This window comes from Schistocerca cancellata, chromosome 5, assembly GCF_023864275.1.
Source record: "Schistocerca cancellata isolate TAMUIC-IGC-003103 chromosome 5, iqSchCanc2.1, whole genome shotgun sequence".
NCBI classification, from domain to species: domain Eukaryota; kingdom Metazoa; phylum Arthropoda; class Insecta; order Orthoptera; family Acrididae; genus Schistocerca; species Schistocerca cancellata.
The window spans coordinates 827691420-827708747 of NC_064630.1; the positions used below are offsets into that span (position 1 = coordinate 827691420).

The 17328-nt window shown below is 38.7% G+C and overlaps 1 protein-coding gene across 4 annotated transcripts in view; it reads right to left on the minus strand.

Annotated features, from left to right (window-relative positions):
- Positions 1-17328, minus strand: part of LOC126187730 (peroxisomal acyl-coenzyme A oxidase 3-like) — a 135610-nt gene that overhangs the window by 23328 nt on the left and 94954 nt on the right. For all 4 annotated transcript variants that reach the window (XM_049928980.1, XM_049928978.1, XM_049928979.1 and 1 more), the window contains exon 12: positions 9325-9460. In XM_049928980.1, coding sequence (XP_049784937.1) covers positions 9325-9460 — 136 coding nt within the window. The remainder of the gene's footprint in view (positions 1-9324; positions 9461-17328) is intronic.

The window sequence follows — 17328 nt, forward strand, 5'->3', positions numbered from 1 at the left end:
GCACGTAGAAGATCTGTCGTTCAAGTTCATTAGAATAGTTGGCGATTCACCTGGCAGATATGTACCTAGTAGAACAGTTCATGGTGAGGAGATCCCTCCATGGTATATAGCCACTGCAGACAAACTTCTAAAGAAACAGAGATTACTGCATAATAGGTGTAAAACTGGGCAGGCTATAGATTGAGAGATTCTGAATGAAAGACATTTGGCTGTCAAGAGGGATTCAGTGACTGCCAAATCAGAATTTTATCAAACAATCACTCACAAAATACAAAAAAAATCTGGTCATATGTAAAGACTGCTAGTGGCATCAAAGTAGATTTCTAAACACACACGGACAAGACAGGATTTAAAACTGAGATCAGGAAAGCAAACACAGAAGTACTGAATTCAATTTTATAAAGTTCTTTTAATAAGGAAATTCCAAGAGTATTGCCACAAATTTAATTCTTACATAACTGAAAAACAACAATGAAATAGACATTAGTCAGCGGCTTATATAAAAAGCTTAAATTGTTGAAACTGAACAAAACTCCTTGACTAATGGAATCCTTATCAGATTCTAGACCACTTTTAACCACAATGTACCACAGATCCCTCAAACAAAAAGCTGTGGCCAGTGGTTCATTAAAACACAGATCATATCTACAAGAACAGTAAAACAAGTGAGCCACAAACTACCATTCAATGTAGAATATATTCTGAGCTCAAAGATTACGAGGTGTCACAAACATGATTTTCTCCATGCCAACGAGCATGGATTCTGAAAACACTGACTGTGATAATTAAATCGTGCTTTTCTCACAGCATACTGAAACCCTTGTATCAAGATAGTCTTATTTATTTATTTATTTATTTATTTATTGTCCTGTGGGACCAAATTAAGGAGAAGTCTCCATGGTCATGGAACGAGTCAATACATGAACTTATAACACGATATTAGAAACAGATAAAATGAAATATAAAAAAAAACATATTCAGGTGACAAGTCGTAAGTTTAAATGAAGAAAATCAACAATGTAACACTGGAATTTGCTTAATTTTTTAGCTCTTCCAGGAGCTCCTCGACAGAATAGAAGGAGTGAGCCATGAGGAAACTCTTCAGTTTAGACTTAAAAGAGTTTGGGCTACTGCTAAGATTTTTGAGTTCTTGTGGTAGCTTATTGAAAATCGATGCAGCAGAATACTGCACTCCTTTCTGCACAAGAGTCAAGGAAGTGCATTCTACATGCAGATTTGATTTCTGCCTAGTATTAACTGAGTGAAAGTTGCTAACTCTTGGGAATAGGCTAATATTGCTAACAACAAACGTCATTAAAGAAAATATATACTGTGAGGGCAATGTCAGAATTCCCAGATTTTTGAATAGGGGTCGACAAGAGGTTCTCAAACTTACACCACATATAGCTCGAACAGCCCGTTTTTGAGCCAAAAATACCTTTTTTGAATCAGAAGAATTACCCCAAAAAATAATACCATACGACATAAGCATATGAAAACATGCGAAGTAGACTACTTCTCGTGTTGAAGTGTCACTTATTTCAGATACTGTTCTAATGGTAAATAAAGCAGCATTTAGCTTCTGAACAAGATCCTGGACATGGGCTTTCCACAACAGCTTACCATCTATCTGAACGCCTAGGAACTTGAACTGTTCCGTCTCGCTTATAATATGCCTATTCTGTCTGATCAAAATATCGGTTCTTGTTGAATTGTGAGTTAGAAACTGTAAAAACTGAGTCTTACCGTGATTTAGCATCAAATTATTTTCCACAAGCCACAAACTTATGTCATGAACTACATTATTTGTTACTGTTTCAATATTACACACAAGATCCTTCACTATCAAGCTGGTGTCATCAGCAAACAGAAATATTTTTGAATCACCTGTAATACTAGAAGGCATATCATTTATATAAATAAGAAACAGCAGTGGCCCCAGCACCAACCCTTGGGGAACGCTCCACTTAACAGTGCCCCATTGGGACTGAACATCACTACCACTCTCAATATTGCGGAGAATTACCCTCTGCTTTCTGTTCTTAAAGTAAGAGGTGAACCAATTGCAAGCTACTCCCCTTACTCCATAATGGTCCAACTTCTGCAGTAATATTTTGTGGTCAACACAGTCAAAAGCCTTCGTTAAATCAAAGAAAACACCTAGCGTTCGCAACCTTTTATTTAATCCGTCCAAAACCTCACAGAGAAAAGAGAATATAGCATTTTCAGTTGTTAAACCATTTCTAAAACCAAACTGAACATTTGACAGCAAATTATGTGAATTTAAATGCTCCAGTAACCTTGTATATACAACCTTCTCGATAACTTTAGCAAACACCGATGGCATAGAAATAGGTCTAAAATTGTCAACATTGTCAATGTCTCCCTTTTTATAAAGTGGCTTCACTACCGAGTACTTTAATCGGTCAGGAAACCGACCACTCCTAAAGGAAAAGTTACAGATATGGCTGAGAACTGGGCTAACATACATAGAACAATACTTCAGTATTCTGCTAGATACCCCGTCATATCCATGAGAGTTCTTGGTCTTTAGTGATTTAATTATTAACTCAATCTCCCTCTTGTCAGTATCATGGAGGAGCATTTCAGGTAACAGTCTCGGAACACTTTTTTCTAAGAGCGCTATATGATTCCCTGTTGGGACTAGGTTTCTATTTAGTTCACATGCTATATTCAGAAAGTGATTATTAAATACTGTACATATATGCGACTTATCAGTAACATGGACATTCCCACTACGCACTGATTCTATATCCTCGACCTGTCTCTGCAGACCAGCAACTTCCTTTACGACTGACCATATGGTTTTAATTTTATCCTGAGACTTAGCTATTCTATCTGCATACCACATACTTTTTGCCTTCCTAATAACTTCCTAGTCAAGTAGATCCAGTATTTCTTGACTTAGTATTGCAGTACTTGACTTGGTACCACACCTAATTATTATCAAAGGTAAGATCATAAGAGATATCAGGCAAAATTTTTAAATGTGCTGAGGCTTTCCCAGTTGGGACGACGCAGCTTGTTATCTCAGATGGAGAGTCATCGACAGACATAGAAGTAACTTCATGTGCATCCCAGGGTAGTGTATTTGGACCCTGGCTGTTCATATTGTACATTAATGGCCTTGCAGACAAAATTAATAGTAATCTCAGACCGTCTGCAGATGAAAAATATGGCTCTGAGTAATATGCGACTTAACTTCTGAGGTCATCAGTCACTCTGCAGATGATGTAGTTATCTATAACAATGTCTGAAAAAAACAAAAAGAACTGCACAAAAATTCCATCAGATCTTGGTGCAAAAGGTTGGTAACTTGGTTTGAAAGTTCATAAACGTAAAATTTTCCACTTCACAAAATGAAAAGATGTCACAACTGGAATCGGTCAACTCCTACAAATACTTAGGTGTACAAATTTGTGGGGATATCCCAGGGAATGATCATATAAGGCTCAGTTGTCAGTAAAGCAGCTGGCAGACATTGGCTCAATGGTAAATACTAGGGAAATGCAATCAGTAAACAAAGAAGATTGCTTACAAACACTTTTGGAACACATCCTAGAATACTGCTCAAGACATGTGGGACTCGTACAAAAGAGGACTAACTGGGGTACAGAATGTATACAGAGAAGGGCCACATGAATGATCACAGGTATGTTTGAGAGCTACTCCTCCATGGTTAATTTTAGTCCTACCGAAAGAACTTGCTAACACATATTCCTCATTATCCCTCCAGCAGGTGCACGTTTTTTTATTGCATGGACAGTCGTACGACACATTTTGTGTGCCACTTTCGCTGCTCACTTCTATAGTTATTTTCATATGCTCTCACACTAGTCTTGATATTAATTGGGTTATTGTTTTTAAAGGTAAATATAGTATCACTCAAAATGATATTAATAATATCAAAATAACAATTTTTTGTGTAATTAATACAAATAATTTATTGTGGGCATTTATTATAGGCACGGTGGAAAATACTAAGAAATAATGTTACATATCTAGCCAAATGTCTATATATGTTACTCACATAGTGGGAAAGAATGTTTCATTATTTAACATGGCTGTTAATTATTTTTTATTTAGAAAAGTTGATATACATCTAAACACATAAATGAAATAGTTCTAAAAAATCTACATTTTGCTGTCAGCATTGAAAATTAATATATTCATAGTGAATGCCTGAGGAAACTATATTCTAATAGCTTACAGAAAGGCCATGTTCACTACTTAGGAATTTAAGGGATGTCAAGATTCAAATCACTAGTCACCTGAGTGTACAGGTGTAACTTAACACGTTTCACTGGGGTAACTAACACTCATACGCTTCCTGTAAACAAAACTATTATAAGACAGTGTCCTCATTTCTTAGCCAAATGCTTCTCAACTTGCTCAGATGTTGTCCAGTACCTTTGAAGGAACGGCGATATGTCCTTGGGAAGGCACTGAATTTTGGCTCTTTCTGTTAGATGTGGTTTCATGAGGTCATAAGCCAGGTTCTTCAGAAATACTCCTCTAGCAACCTTTTGATTTTGTCCATTTGAGTAAAAAAGGGATCTGGGTGTTGATACCAGCAATGTCCATTAGAGCGGAAAACATTACCAAAGGCCATCTTCTCATTATATGAGCCACAGAATACATGCCACACATCTGGTCAACTGTATCAATGCCACCCTTAGTGGTATTGTAATCTAACACAATCTCTGGTTTTTGAGAATCTTCATCGATAGTACCTGAATCATGCATAGTCGACAACAACAAAACCACCTTGTTCTACTTTGGTACGTAAGAAACCAACATCAAATCATTTTTATATCTGAAGAGGGATGAACCAGGTACTCAATTTTTCTTAGGCAGCTACCCAAGGGAATTTCTTGTTTATTCCCAATACACGTAAGTCTTTTACCTAATAGTGACGTAGACATGGGGCAACTTTTATACCAATTGTCATTAGTTATATTCCTGTTGGATCACTCTATATGACTCTTAAGTCTGTGAACTATTTCCAACACTGAATTTGAGATTGCATAAGGCCCTTCGGGCTGCTTTCCACAGTATGCCTCAAGGTAGCTCGTAAAAAATGTTTTCACATCACAAAGCACAAATACTTTAATGCCATATTTGGCAGGTCTGTTGGGGATATATTGCACGAATCCACAACGATCATGAAAAGCTTGAAGTTTCTCATCAATGGTTACAAACTCACTGATGCTGTACATACTTTTGCATTGGTTACAAACTCATCCAGCCAACTTATCAGATCTTCTAACTTATCAGATCTTCTCCTCTCTTCTCTTTTGCTTTTATTGTCGAAATGAATACAACACAGCAAGAATAGAAACTGCTTGTAGCTCATTACAGCTCTTCCATTTCTATTCCTGATCCATCGGTACTCCACAGTTCCATTATATTTGTGTGGTGAGCTTTCTTCACTCCAAAGACATGAAGTAACCCAAGAAGTGCCAGTATTTCACTTCTCATCCTTTTATTATTATTATTTTTTTTTCTCTCTGATAATCAGAAAATTCTGTTTTGAGCTGAATATATTTGTTTGTATATTTCACAACAGTATTGATCATTTCCATGTTAATTAGCTTGAGGAATCCAGAAATCTCAGCCGTTACATCCCTGGCAATAGCTTTGCGTCCAGGAAAAACGTTTACAATATTTTTTCTTCTCACTTTGCTTGTGACAGAGCTAGTACTTTTCTTTTAATAGAACCTGGTTGACAATTATCGTCCTCATTTTCGTCCGACTCGTACTCTCGTTCACTTTCAGTGTCACGGTCACTACGAGTAATTACGTCCACTTCCTCAGCAGTATCATAGTCCGATATAGTGTCTACATCTCTCACAAAATTTGGATCTTCATTCAAGAACCATTCGAGCTCCTCGTTTGTTAAATGCTTTCCTTCCCTAAAATAAAAATTTATATCGAACACAGGCCACAGGAGCATTGTAAGTAAAATATGCACTATGTTCAAAGTGGTAAAAAAACACTTACACGACCAGTCGCGCGGTGCACCGAGCGGGCAGAAGTGACGGCGTTACACTAAATTCTCCGCTTAACAAATTCCTCGGCACTGACAATTACTGCACTGCACATAATAGTCTTCAGAACGATAATGAAGGAATATGTAAAGTTTCAAGGGTCTCCACTGTTGCCAACAAACTGAATATGTCGATTATATAAATCTGGCACACACTGTGCGTTATCGTGCCTGCTCAAGGGTTAAATGTACGGGTCAGATACAACTAGTGTGAGCTAGCTTTCGTTTGTAGAGAAGATATAACAGGGATTTTTGTTTAAAAAGATCTCTATTTAATTTAGATTGTTCCTGCACATTTAAGTGGAAAATTAAAAACCTTTTGTCAGCAACTACCAGTAGAAAAGGCATGGAACTGTTAGGATCTTTCCATGTAGTACTCAAAGATGTGCCTGCCTGCTTTAACTCAGTGTCCTGATTTTCCCAAAATCTACTCACAGCCACTGACATTCTCATTTACTGTACATGACTCTTGTGTGTGTTACAGTTTCTGAACACACACACTGAGCTTCCTGTGTTTAATTGTTCTACAAGGTCACCACTGCTCGTAACACAGGAATTATGTTTGCATGCTTGACTCTCCTAGAGCTTCTTTGTTCTTCCCCTTGAAAGGTATGTTGCCTATAACTTCTCCTCCTTTGTGTAGTTTCATATTCTTTCTGGTCTGTCGAGGTGAAAATCATGAGCAGCAAGGAATTTCCTCCGTACCCAATTTATACTGACAGATGAAGAATTTTCAAAATGTGTGCCTATTTTCTGTACTTCCTTACTTGCAGTTCCATTTCTTTATTTTTAATAGATCATTCAGATATGTCATAGTGGTTTGGAACAGAAAACATGGTCACATTTGTCCTTATCAGTTCAAGAAGTCTTCTCTCAAGTGAAAAGAGTAAATCTTAGTTTTGCTCATTTCAGTACTGTTTGTTCCTGCAAGGAGGCTGGAGAAGTCGTTATACTTTAATATTGAAATATTTTCACTACTTGCAGTTACCAAATTGAATTCTACACCTGGTATGATAGAGTGCCATACCATATATTTGATAAGAGTAACAACTAAAACTTCTTTGAATTCTTATACTGGGAATCAAAGAAGGTGCACTTCATGGAGCCTATCTGAACCACATTTGTTTTGCTGATGAGCTGACATTGTTTGCCTCTAATGGAACCAATATTAAACAACTCAAAGAACTTAATAACAATGTAAATTTGAAAGTAAGTTCAAAACTAAATTACTTTCCAATTAGAATTATGTAGACCATTACATTTAAAAGAAATATATATCATTGTTACTTTATTTAAAAGAAAGATTTACATCTTAACCTTTTGGATGCCATTCCATGTGTGGAACGGGAACAGTCCCTAGTAAGTGGGACAGTGGGAAGCACCCTCTCTGATGCACTTCACAGCAGTCTGCAGAGTATATGTGTTTATGTAGATGAAAGATAGGAAACACATAATGACTGCCGTGAAAGTGAAAGGAAACGGGAGTTCGAGTCTCGGTCCGGCACACAGTTTTGATCTGCCAGGATTCATATCAGTGCACACTCTGCTGCAGAGTGAAAAACTCATTCTGGTAATGTCAATCATAGTCAAACAACTGCTAAATTATAAGCTACATGCATATGAGGAATATATAATAAGATTAAATGCTACACTGATCTTGGAAATATAAACTGTGCCTGAAACTAAAAATGTGAAAGGGAAGCATAATAAGAAGTGAAGGCAGGGCACCTACATATTGCTCTCCTCCCAATGTCTGGAGCAGGGGGACAGGGATGGCTAGCTAATAAGCAACTATTCTAGTAACCAGATTCAAAAGCTTTCACACAATATACACTACTGACCATTAAAATTGCTATACCACAAAGATGACGTGCTACAGATGCAAAATTTAACCGAAAGGAAGAAGATGCTGTTATATGCAAATGATTAGCTTTTCAGAGCATTCACACAAGATTGGCGCTGGTGGCGACACCTACAATTTACTGACATGAGGAAAGTTTCCAACCAATTTCTCATACACAAAAAGCAGTTGACCGGCGTTGCCTGGTGGAAAGTTGTTGTGATGCCTTCCTGTAAGGAGGAGAAATGCATACCATCACGTTTGCAACTTTGATAAAGGTCGGATTGTAGCCTATCGCAATTGCGGTTTATCATATCGCAACATTGCTGCTCGTGTTGGTCGAGATCCAATGACTGTAAGCAGAATATGGAATCGGTGGGTTCAGGAGGGTAATACGGAATGCCGTGCTGGATCCCAACAGCCTCATATCACTAGCAGTCGAGATGACAGGCATCTTATCTGCATGGCTGTAATGGATTGTGCAGCCACATCTCAATCCCTGAGTCAACAGATGGAGAGAGTAGCAAGACAACAACCATCTGCACAAACAGTTCAATGACATTTGCAGCAGAATGGACTATCAGCTCAGAGACCACGGCTGCGGTTACCCTTGACACTGCATCACAGACAGGAGCGCCTGCGATGGTGTACTCAATGATGAAACTGGGTGCACGAATGGCAAAACGTCATTTTTTTGGGAGAATCCAGGTTCTATTTACAGCATCATGATGGTCGCATCCGTTTTTGGCGACATCGCGGTGAACGCACATTGGAAGCGTGAATTCGTCATCGCCATACTGGCGTATCACCCGGCGTGGTGGTATGGGGTGCCATTGGTTACACGTCTCGGTCACCTCTTGTTCCCATTGATGGCACTTTGAACAGTGGACATTACATTTCAGATGTGTTACAACACGTGGCTCTACCCTCCATTTGATCCCTGCGAAACTCTACATTTCAGCAGGATAATGCACAACCTTATGTTGCAGGTCCTGTACGGGCTTTTCTGGATACAGAAAATCTTCGACTGCTGCCCTGGCCAGCACATTCTCTAGATCTCTCACCAATTGAAAACATCAGGTCAATGGTAGCCGAGCAACTGGCTCATCACAATATGCCAGTCACTACTCTTGATGAACTGTGGTATCGTGTTGAAGCTGCATGGGCAGCTGTACCTGTACACGCCATCCAAGCTCTGTTTGACTCTATGCCCAGGTGTATCAAGGCTGTTATTACAGCCAGAGGTGGTTGTTCTGGGTACTGATTCCTCAGGATCTACGCACCCAAACTGTGTGAAAATGTTATCACTTGTCAGCTCTAGTATAATATATTTGTCCAATGAACACCCATTTATCATTTGCATTTCTTCTTGGTGTAGCAATTTTAATGGCCAGTAGTGTATCTAGTTTCTTACCTTGATATAGCAGTGCCAGATGTTTCTCCAAGCTCCACGATCCATACAATGAACACAGTTTCTTCAGGACATTGGCAAGTGCTGGGTCTACATCTCGTGACGAAGCAAAAGTCCAAAACTTTGAAAGAATAACATGCTGCAAAAGAAAAATGTATGCATTATTAAGTATTACAGAAAAATATTGGGAATACACTGCTTCAGGAGAAATAGTAAATACATATATGCAGGATGTAGTGTAGACTAATTCAAATAAAACCTTCTATATAACACATGTCAAACTTCTATTGATTATTGAGATAAAGCGGCTTACATAGATAAGTTTCCATTTCACATGTTGTTACTCCAGTTACTTTGTGTTTAATTATCAATCGTAATTTTTGTTTTGAATTTCAAGTTATGAAGCTGTGCTCGAGTTTACATAATTAATTCAATTTTTTCAGGGGCCAATAGGTGGAGCTTATTTCCCCATCCAGTCCATGTTAATTTTACACCAAACGTTTGTACCATTTGTGAGAACATTACTGAACGTACAGCAATGCAATTTCTACTAGAAGTTAATTACCTACTGTGAATTGCACTGAACCTAACAAATTATTTTTCAGTTTTTTTTTCAATTTTTTAAAAAAATGAAGGGATTTAAAATTTCGCCTCATTTGAGAGTCTGTAGTTGAAGATGGCAGTTATCTAGGTAAGTACTAAATTTCACTGAATTATCTTGAATATTTCTTTTAAAGAAAATGAGCTGAGTCTGAACACTCACAGACAACTAAAGACAGCCTGTTTTGTCTTCTTCTACCTCTTGCATGTCCTCTAGCTTTCATTGCAACATCTAGCCGACTGTCTTGCTTTTCAGAATCTTGCACTCTACAGCTGTCACAATGGCAAAAAATGATTCCTAATTTTGGCAATATTTCCACAGCTGTATGTGAGAACAGTATCATGGACTACATTTTTAATGTCTGCATACCTACAAACACAATTTCTGGTAAATAATTCCATATCAAGCTGTTGAAACACTCATTTGAATTTTGGATTCACCCATAACACTTTTTCAATAGCTCAGGCCAGACTAAATCTTAAATATGGGCTTTATAACACTAGTCACAGCTGCTGGGAGACTATGCTTATGCAAATAAGATTCTCCTGTCATTTTTGCCCTGTTAATCTTGTACCATGATGTCTCACCTTTCAGGCAGGGACTATAGAAGATTTACAAGAAAATATTGACCATACATCATTTTTCATAGCCTCATTGTCCTTATTCCTTCTCATTCCCTGTCCATATCTCTGGAGGTTTTAATATTTCATTCTTGGTCAAACGACCTTGCCCTGTCAGTAGTTTACCATCATAAATCTTTTGCTTTTCAGGTCAACTGTCAGTTTCCTAAGAGTGGTCCTCAAATGTTTTTGTACATGGCTGACACATTCCATTTTGGTAATTTCCACATCACCATAGAGATTGGAATTTACTACACTCCTTTTAGGCCTTGCTGTCTCCATCTCCAAGGTACTGAGTGTAACAAATGCCTCTTGTCTCTTCTGATCTTTCAAATATTTTTTTTTTTACACCAAATACTTCCATCCTATCACTGTTATCCTCATTTCAATCTGTGTTTTTCCTTTCTGCCACCTGTTAATCTTTAGCAATTTGGCAATACTTGGTCATAATTTCTACATCAATCACCTTCCCTGTGTCTATGCTTGTTGCTGTAATAACACTGTTTAGGGAGAGATGTCCCCTTTTTCTTACAAGCTTCCATCTAAAGCAATGGCAAGGACCATGCAACCTTCATTTTCTACAACAGCTTCCCTTACAGTATTCTTCATGCTTTCTCCAATAATGCTCGCAGATTGTGGAAGTTCTTTGTTGGAGTACGCAAATCAATGACAGTGCAGAAAACCTTTCCCACAGCCTTACCTTTCCCAACTGAACATAGAGTGTACACAAGTCTTGTATTTGCTCCACAAGGCCCATTTGAGTCTGTTTCAATGAAATTATAAAGCAAACAACAGATAAACAATTATAACAAACAATTTGTAATACAATTGTGAGATCTTTTCAACCACTGTCACTTTCTCCACTCTTCACACATTCACGTACTCCACATTTCCACTCTACACACATTCAGATACTCCACATTTCTTATTTCTTGCACTTCACAAAATTAAAAACAATGTCAGATAAAATATTCATGTCTATAATAATATTTTTCCTTTCTTCATTGGTTCCTATGACGATTCCATATTCATCAGAAAAAAAGAGATAGTTTTTTTTATGAAGCACTGTGAGCAGTATTGAGTGGAGCACTTTATCTTGGTGCTGCTGTGATATTTTCATGTGATATATGTATATGAGGAGAGGACATTCTGTGCTGATTGTCTTTAAACTTACTCTTTTTAAATACTCCTTTCAGTTTTGTGATCTTCAGTGAGATCTAAGCAAAACTGGATTCACAACAATGCAAATACACTTATCTGAGTAACAACAGAAACAAACTTCCAGCAATGAAACACATGTGAAACAGCTGAGCATCATAATGGCACCGTTACATGTTAGCTACACATTTCACATAAAAAACTAAATGATAAGTGAGATGGAAAGGTAAATCTGGGAATGACACACAAACACAATAAAATAACATAAACATCCTAAAACCAATTTTTCATGAAAATCCTTTGGAGAGTACATGAATAAGATTCCAAAGATTCAAACTCCATAAGAAAAATCCATTTTTTAGCCACATGATGTATTGGTCCCCTTAACTGTGAATATGATTCGCTTGACAGTCCTACTGCAATGTTTATGCATTGCATGTCATACGTATATATGTCAATTTGCTATTTAGGAACAGGTTTTGTAGTGGAAACACAGGTGCATCTTGTAGAGAACACAGCAGATGATTTTCTAACCACAAAATATCATGTTCAAGAATGTTTTTTGTGTTTTCACTAATCTGCATGAACCTGGTGGGGTGTCCAGCAGCCACATTTCATCTCAACGCGCAAACATACTCAGTGTTGGCCATGGAGAAAGCATCATTCAGCTAGTGGAACACAGTCTTCAGACAGAGCACACATCAAATTATGACACATATCAGTATTCCATGTACAAGAATACTGTGGACAGTACATCCGGTCAGCATCTGTCCTCACCATTTACAGTGGATTCAACAACTTCTAAAAGTAGATGAAGGTAGGCAATTAGAATTTGTCATTGACTACTTTCACATCACTGTGGAAGTCCTTTAATGCTGTTTTCTGATGAAGCCACTTTTATTTGTAATGGTATCAGCAACACTCTTAACTCATATCTGTTGTCTGATGGAAACCTAAATGCCTTTTTGGAGACTCATTTTCAGATCCGCTTCTCTGTAAATGTGAGGTGTGGCGCGACAGAATAACAGATGATTGGACCTGTCATGCTACCACATCGCCTTACGGGCTCTGTTAATTACACTCACTTGAAAATGAGCTTCCAGCATTTTGCAAGTGGTTCCTTTGGTTACAAGGCTGGGCGTTTTCTTCCAGTATGACAAGAGCACTGCACATTCTAGACATCAGCTGACATGTAATCTAAACCTAAAACTCCCTTGAAGATGCTTCAGTGGAAATGGTTGCATTACTCCTTTAGATTTTTTGATTTGGGTACAAATGAAAAGTGAATTCTGCAAATAAAGAGTAAACACTAAAAGTGAATTGACTGTTTGGATTATGAATAGTGCTGCCCTCATAAATGAACAAGAACATGACCTCAGAAGAACTACACATGGTGTTGTCATGAGAATTCAGAAGTGGTAGGATATCGAAAGAGGAATTTATGAAATTCAACTTTGAATTGTATCATTTGCACAAAATTTTTGAGCTTTCATTTGCACTTGTTGATGTAATACCTGTTGGCATCTGACTCGGGTTCTTCGGCTGAAATTTTTATAACAGTTCTCCTGACATTTTGCAAGCACAAGTGGCTGGCATTGTCCACACTTCACCCTACAGTGTAGGTGGTGGACTCATCACTAGAGATTGCACATACCAGTCATGCTGACAATGGAGGGCTTTTCCATGGTCATTACAGTTGTTGTCCTCCCTTGGTACCTGCAACAATCATTTGCTGCAGCACAGGAATCTACACACAAACTTTGACTGCAAGCTTGACTCCGGTCCACTGCCAACACCTTTTGCAAGCCGGCCACTATTGCTATCGAAATGTCAGGAAAATAGTTAAGCAAATGTCAGCCAAAGAACCTGAGACGGATGTCAACATGCAATACATTAATCATTTGCCTTTACTTAACACCTTTTGTCAGTAGTTGTTTGGGTCACTTTCTAACATTTGTATATCTGTAACCAATAAAAATGAGCACATGTCAACAGAATGTTTTATTTGAATCAGTCTACAGATCAGCTTCTAAAATATTTACTACTTCTCCAAAAACACCCTTTATACAGCAACAAGGAAATAAGATGAATAATGGCTACTGTTCACATTAATAAATGAAAAGTGGTAGCCTAATTAGTTTACCTACTAGGAAGTCTACTTCTCGAGCAAACTTTCATTGTTAATGTCAAAAATATCAGTAGTTTTTTCCCATATCTTTTACACCATCTACACTCACAATAAGTAATGTCAATTTCCCACCCAAATGTTACAAGGATGGTGGGCAAGAGCCAAAGTAAACCCACAGATATTTTTCGCATGTGTTAACTGAAACACTACCTTAATTGCGGAAATATAATTTAACATACTTGTGATATTTAAAACCATGAAATACCTACAGAATTAAAATCCGGTAGCACCACAAAAAATTATAACTCAGAAAAATTTTGATGACGGAGAAAAAAAAGGACACCACAAAGGAGTTATACAAATTGCTCACAAATTGATGTACATACAGGTATTGACAGAAAACGCAAAATTGTAAATTTTGACAGCCCACGGATGAATGTGGAATGCTACAGCACAATTTCACCGTATAGCTGACAAAGATAGTAAACAAAGGACATGTCATTGGTTCAAATGGCTCTGAGCACTATGGGACTTAACATCTGAGGTCATCAGTCCCCTAGAACTTAGAACTACTTAAACCTAACTAACCTAAGGACATGACACACATCCACGCCCAAGGCAGGATTCGAACCTGCGACTGTAGCGGTCTCACGATTCCAGACTGAAGCGTCTAGAACTGCTCGGCCACAACGGCTGGCGGACATGTCATTACCAGGGCATAAAGTCTTTGCAAATTTAATTATTTGTACTAAGTTGGACAGGAACTATGCCTCGCAGACAGATGTGTGAACAATATATGCAGATGTCAGCCTTTGAGAGAGCACATGTAGGTGAAGAAACTGCACGATATTTGAGTAGGAGCAATGGCACTATTCCACGATGTTGGCACAAATAGATGAACAATATGAGCCATGGCTGAAGTGGTCAAACTAGAGAGATGACAGAACAAGAGGACCAAGAAATTGTCAGACACTCACTCAGAGCACTGGATTCATCATTATCATCGATCTGAAGCACAACTGATGCTTCAGTGACAACAAGGACCATTAATATAGGCAGCTCAGAGAAAAGGGGTTGCGCTCATGGTGCCTCTTGCGCTGATTACGACTGACCTCTGTACACCGAGAAGCGCGTTTGCAGTGGTGTTCCACACATTCGGCCTGGAATCTCATTGACTGAAGTAGAGTTGTCTTCAGTGATGAATCCTGCTTCAAAAGGAGCCCTAATGACCAGTGAAACAGTGCTGGAAACGCCCCGGACAGTGGTGGTATACCAAACCCCTGTTGACCAGTGAAACAGTGTTGGAGATGCCCCAGACAGTGGTGGTATAACAAACCTAACTGTCACATGCCATACGGCCTGACAACAAGGAGTGATGGTCTGAGAGGCAATTTAATTTCATGGCAGGACCACTTTGGTCATCACCTGCAGCACAGCGGATTGTCAACAATATTCTACACCCCATTCTGTTGTCCTGCCATCCTGGGCTCACATTTCAGCAAGACATCTGCCTGCACACTGTTTGAAAGTATGAGTTAAGAAATGCTTTCAGTCACAAATTTTTGTGTTTTATTAAATACACAATTTATTTTGGACCCTGTGGGTATTTAATAAAACACAAAAATTTGTGTCTGAAGGCATTTTTTAATTTATACTTCCAGTGCATTGAATACAACCACGTTTGAAGCTGCAAAATATGGATAAAATTAAATTTTCTACTGTTAATCTTTGTGCTTGCCAAACCCCACCTTGTCCAGCAAGGTCAGCAGATATCTCCCCAACTAGAATGTTTGGGGCATTATGGGCAGGAACCTCAAACCAAATCAGGGTTTTGACAATCTATGTGCCAACTGTACAGAATTTGGCACAATATCCCTCAGTAGGACATCTGACACCTCTGTTGATCAAAGTCGAGCTGAACAACTGCTCGCATATGGGCTAGAAATGGACCGACACATTTTTTTTTAGAGTTTTTGTGTGAATGAGAATGAACATTAGCATATAGATAAATAAGAAATCAATAAAAATGAAAAACAGAAATAAGCAAATGTTTGGCACAAAAAGAAATAGCAGTAAGGAGAAAAATGAATATCTATGCATGGGGCAATTACAGTAAACTGGAAAATAAAATAGATCATTTTCTAAAAGTATCAAACATTACACGTAAAAGGAAAGAATCCAGGAGTAGAAAGGAAATACATAGAAGGCTGTAAAGAAATTAGACAAACAAAGAAGATGTCTTACGTTAATATACCTCTTGACTCATTTCATATCCTTGAAAAGTTTCTTGATGGGAATGGATAGACTCATGCCTTCTGTAGGCCACAAGTCATCTGGATAGTTCTCTTGAAAAGAGAACTTTGGGCCACAAGTCATGTGGATAATTCTCTTGCTTGGAGGTTTCACAACAATACACACACTGTTCCAGAATGAAAGATCCACACTACGAGGTGCAGTCAAGTTCTAAGGCCTCCGATTTTTTTTCTCCAGACTGGAAAGAGATAGAAACATGCGCATTGTTTTAAAATGAGGCCGCGTTCATTGTCAATACGTCCCAGAGATGGCAGCACCGTATGGCAGATGGAATTTTACCGCCAGCGGCGAGAATGAGAACTGTTTTAAATACTTAAAATGGCGACGTTTTCCTTACTTGAACAGCGTGCAATCATTGGTTTTCTGAATTTGCGTGGTGTGAAACCAATTGAAATTCATCGACAGTTGAAGGAGACATGTGGTGGTGGAGTTACGGATGTGTCGAAAGTGCGTTTGTGGGTGTGACAGTTTAATGAAGGCAGAACATCGTGTGACAACAATCCGAAACAACCTCGGGCTCACACAAGCCAGTCTGACGACATGATCGAGAAAGTGGAGAGAATTGTTTTGGGGGATCGCCGAATGACTGTTGAACAGATCGCCTCCAGAGTTGGCATTTCTGTGGGTTCTGTGCACACAATCCTGCATGACGACCTGAAAATGCGAAAAGTGTCATCCAGGTGGGTGCCACGAATGCTGACGGACGACCACACGACTGCCCGTGTGGCATGTTGCCAATCAATGTTGACGCGCAACGACAGCACGAATGGGACTTTCTTTTCATCAGTTGTGACAATGGATGAGACATGGATGCCATTTTTCAATCCAGAAACAAAGCGTCAGTCAGCTCAATGGAAGCACAAAGATTCACCGCCACCAAAAAAATTTCGGGTAACCGCCAGTGTTGAAAAAATGATGGTGTCCATGTTCTGGGACAGTGAGGGCGTAATTCTTACCCATTGCGTTCCAAAGGACACTACGGTAACAGGTGCATCCTACGAAAATGTTTTGAAGAACGAATTCCTTCCTTCAATGCAACAAAAACGTCCGGGAAGGGCTGCGCGTGTGCTGTTTCACCAAGACAACGCACCCACACATCGAGCTAACGTTGCGCAACAGTTTCTTCGTGATAACAACTTGATTCCTCATGCTCCCTACTCAGCTGACCTGACTCCTAGTGACTTTTG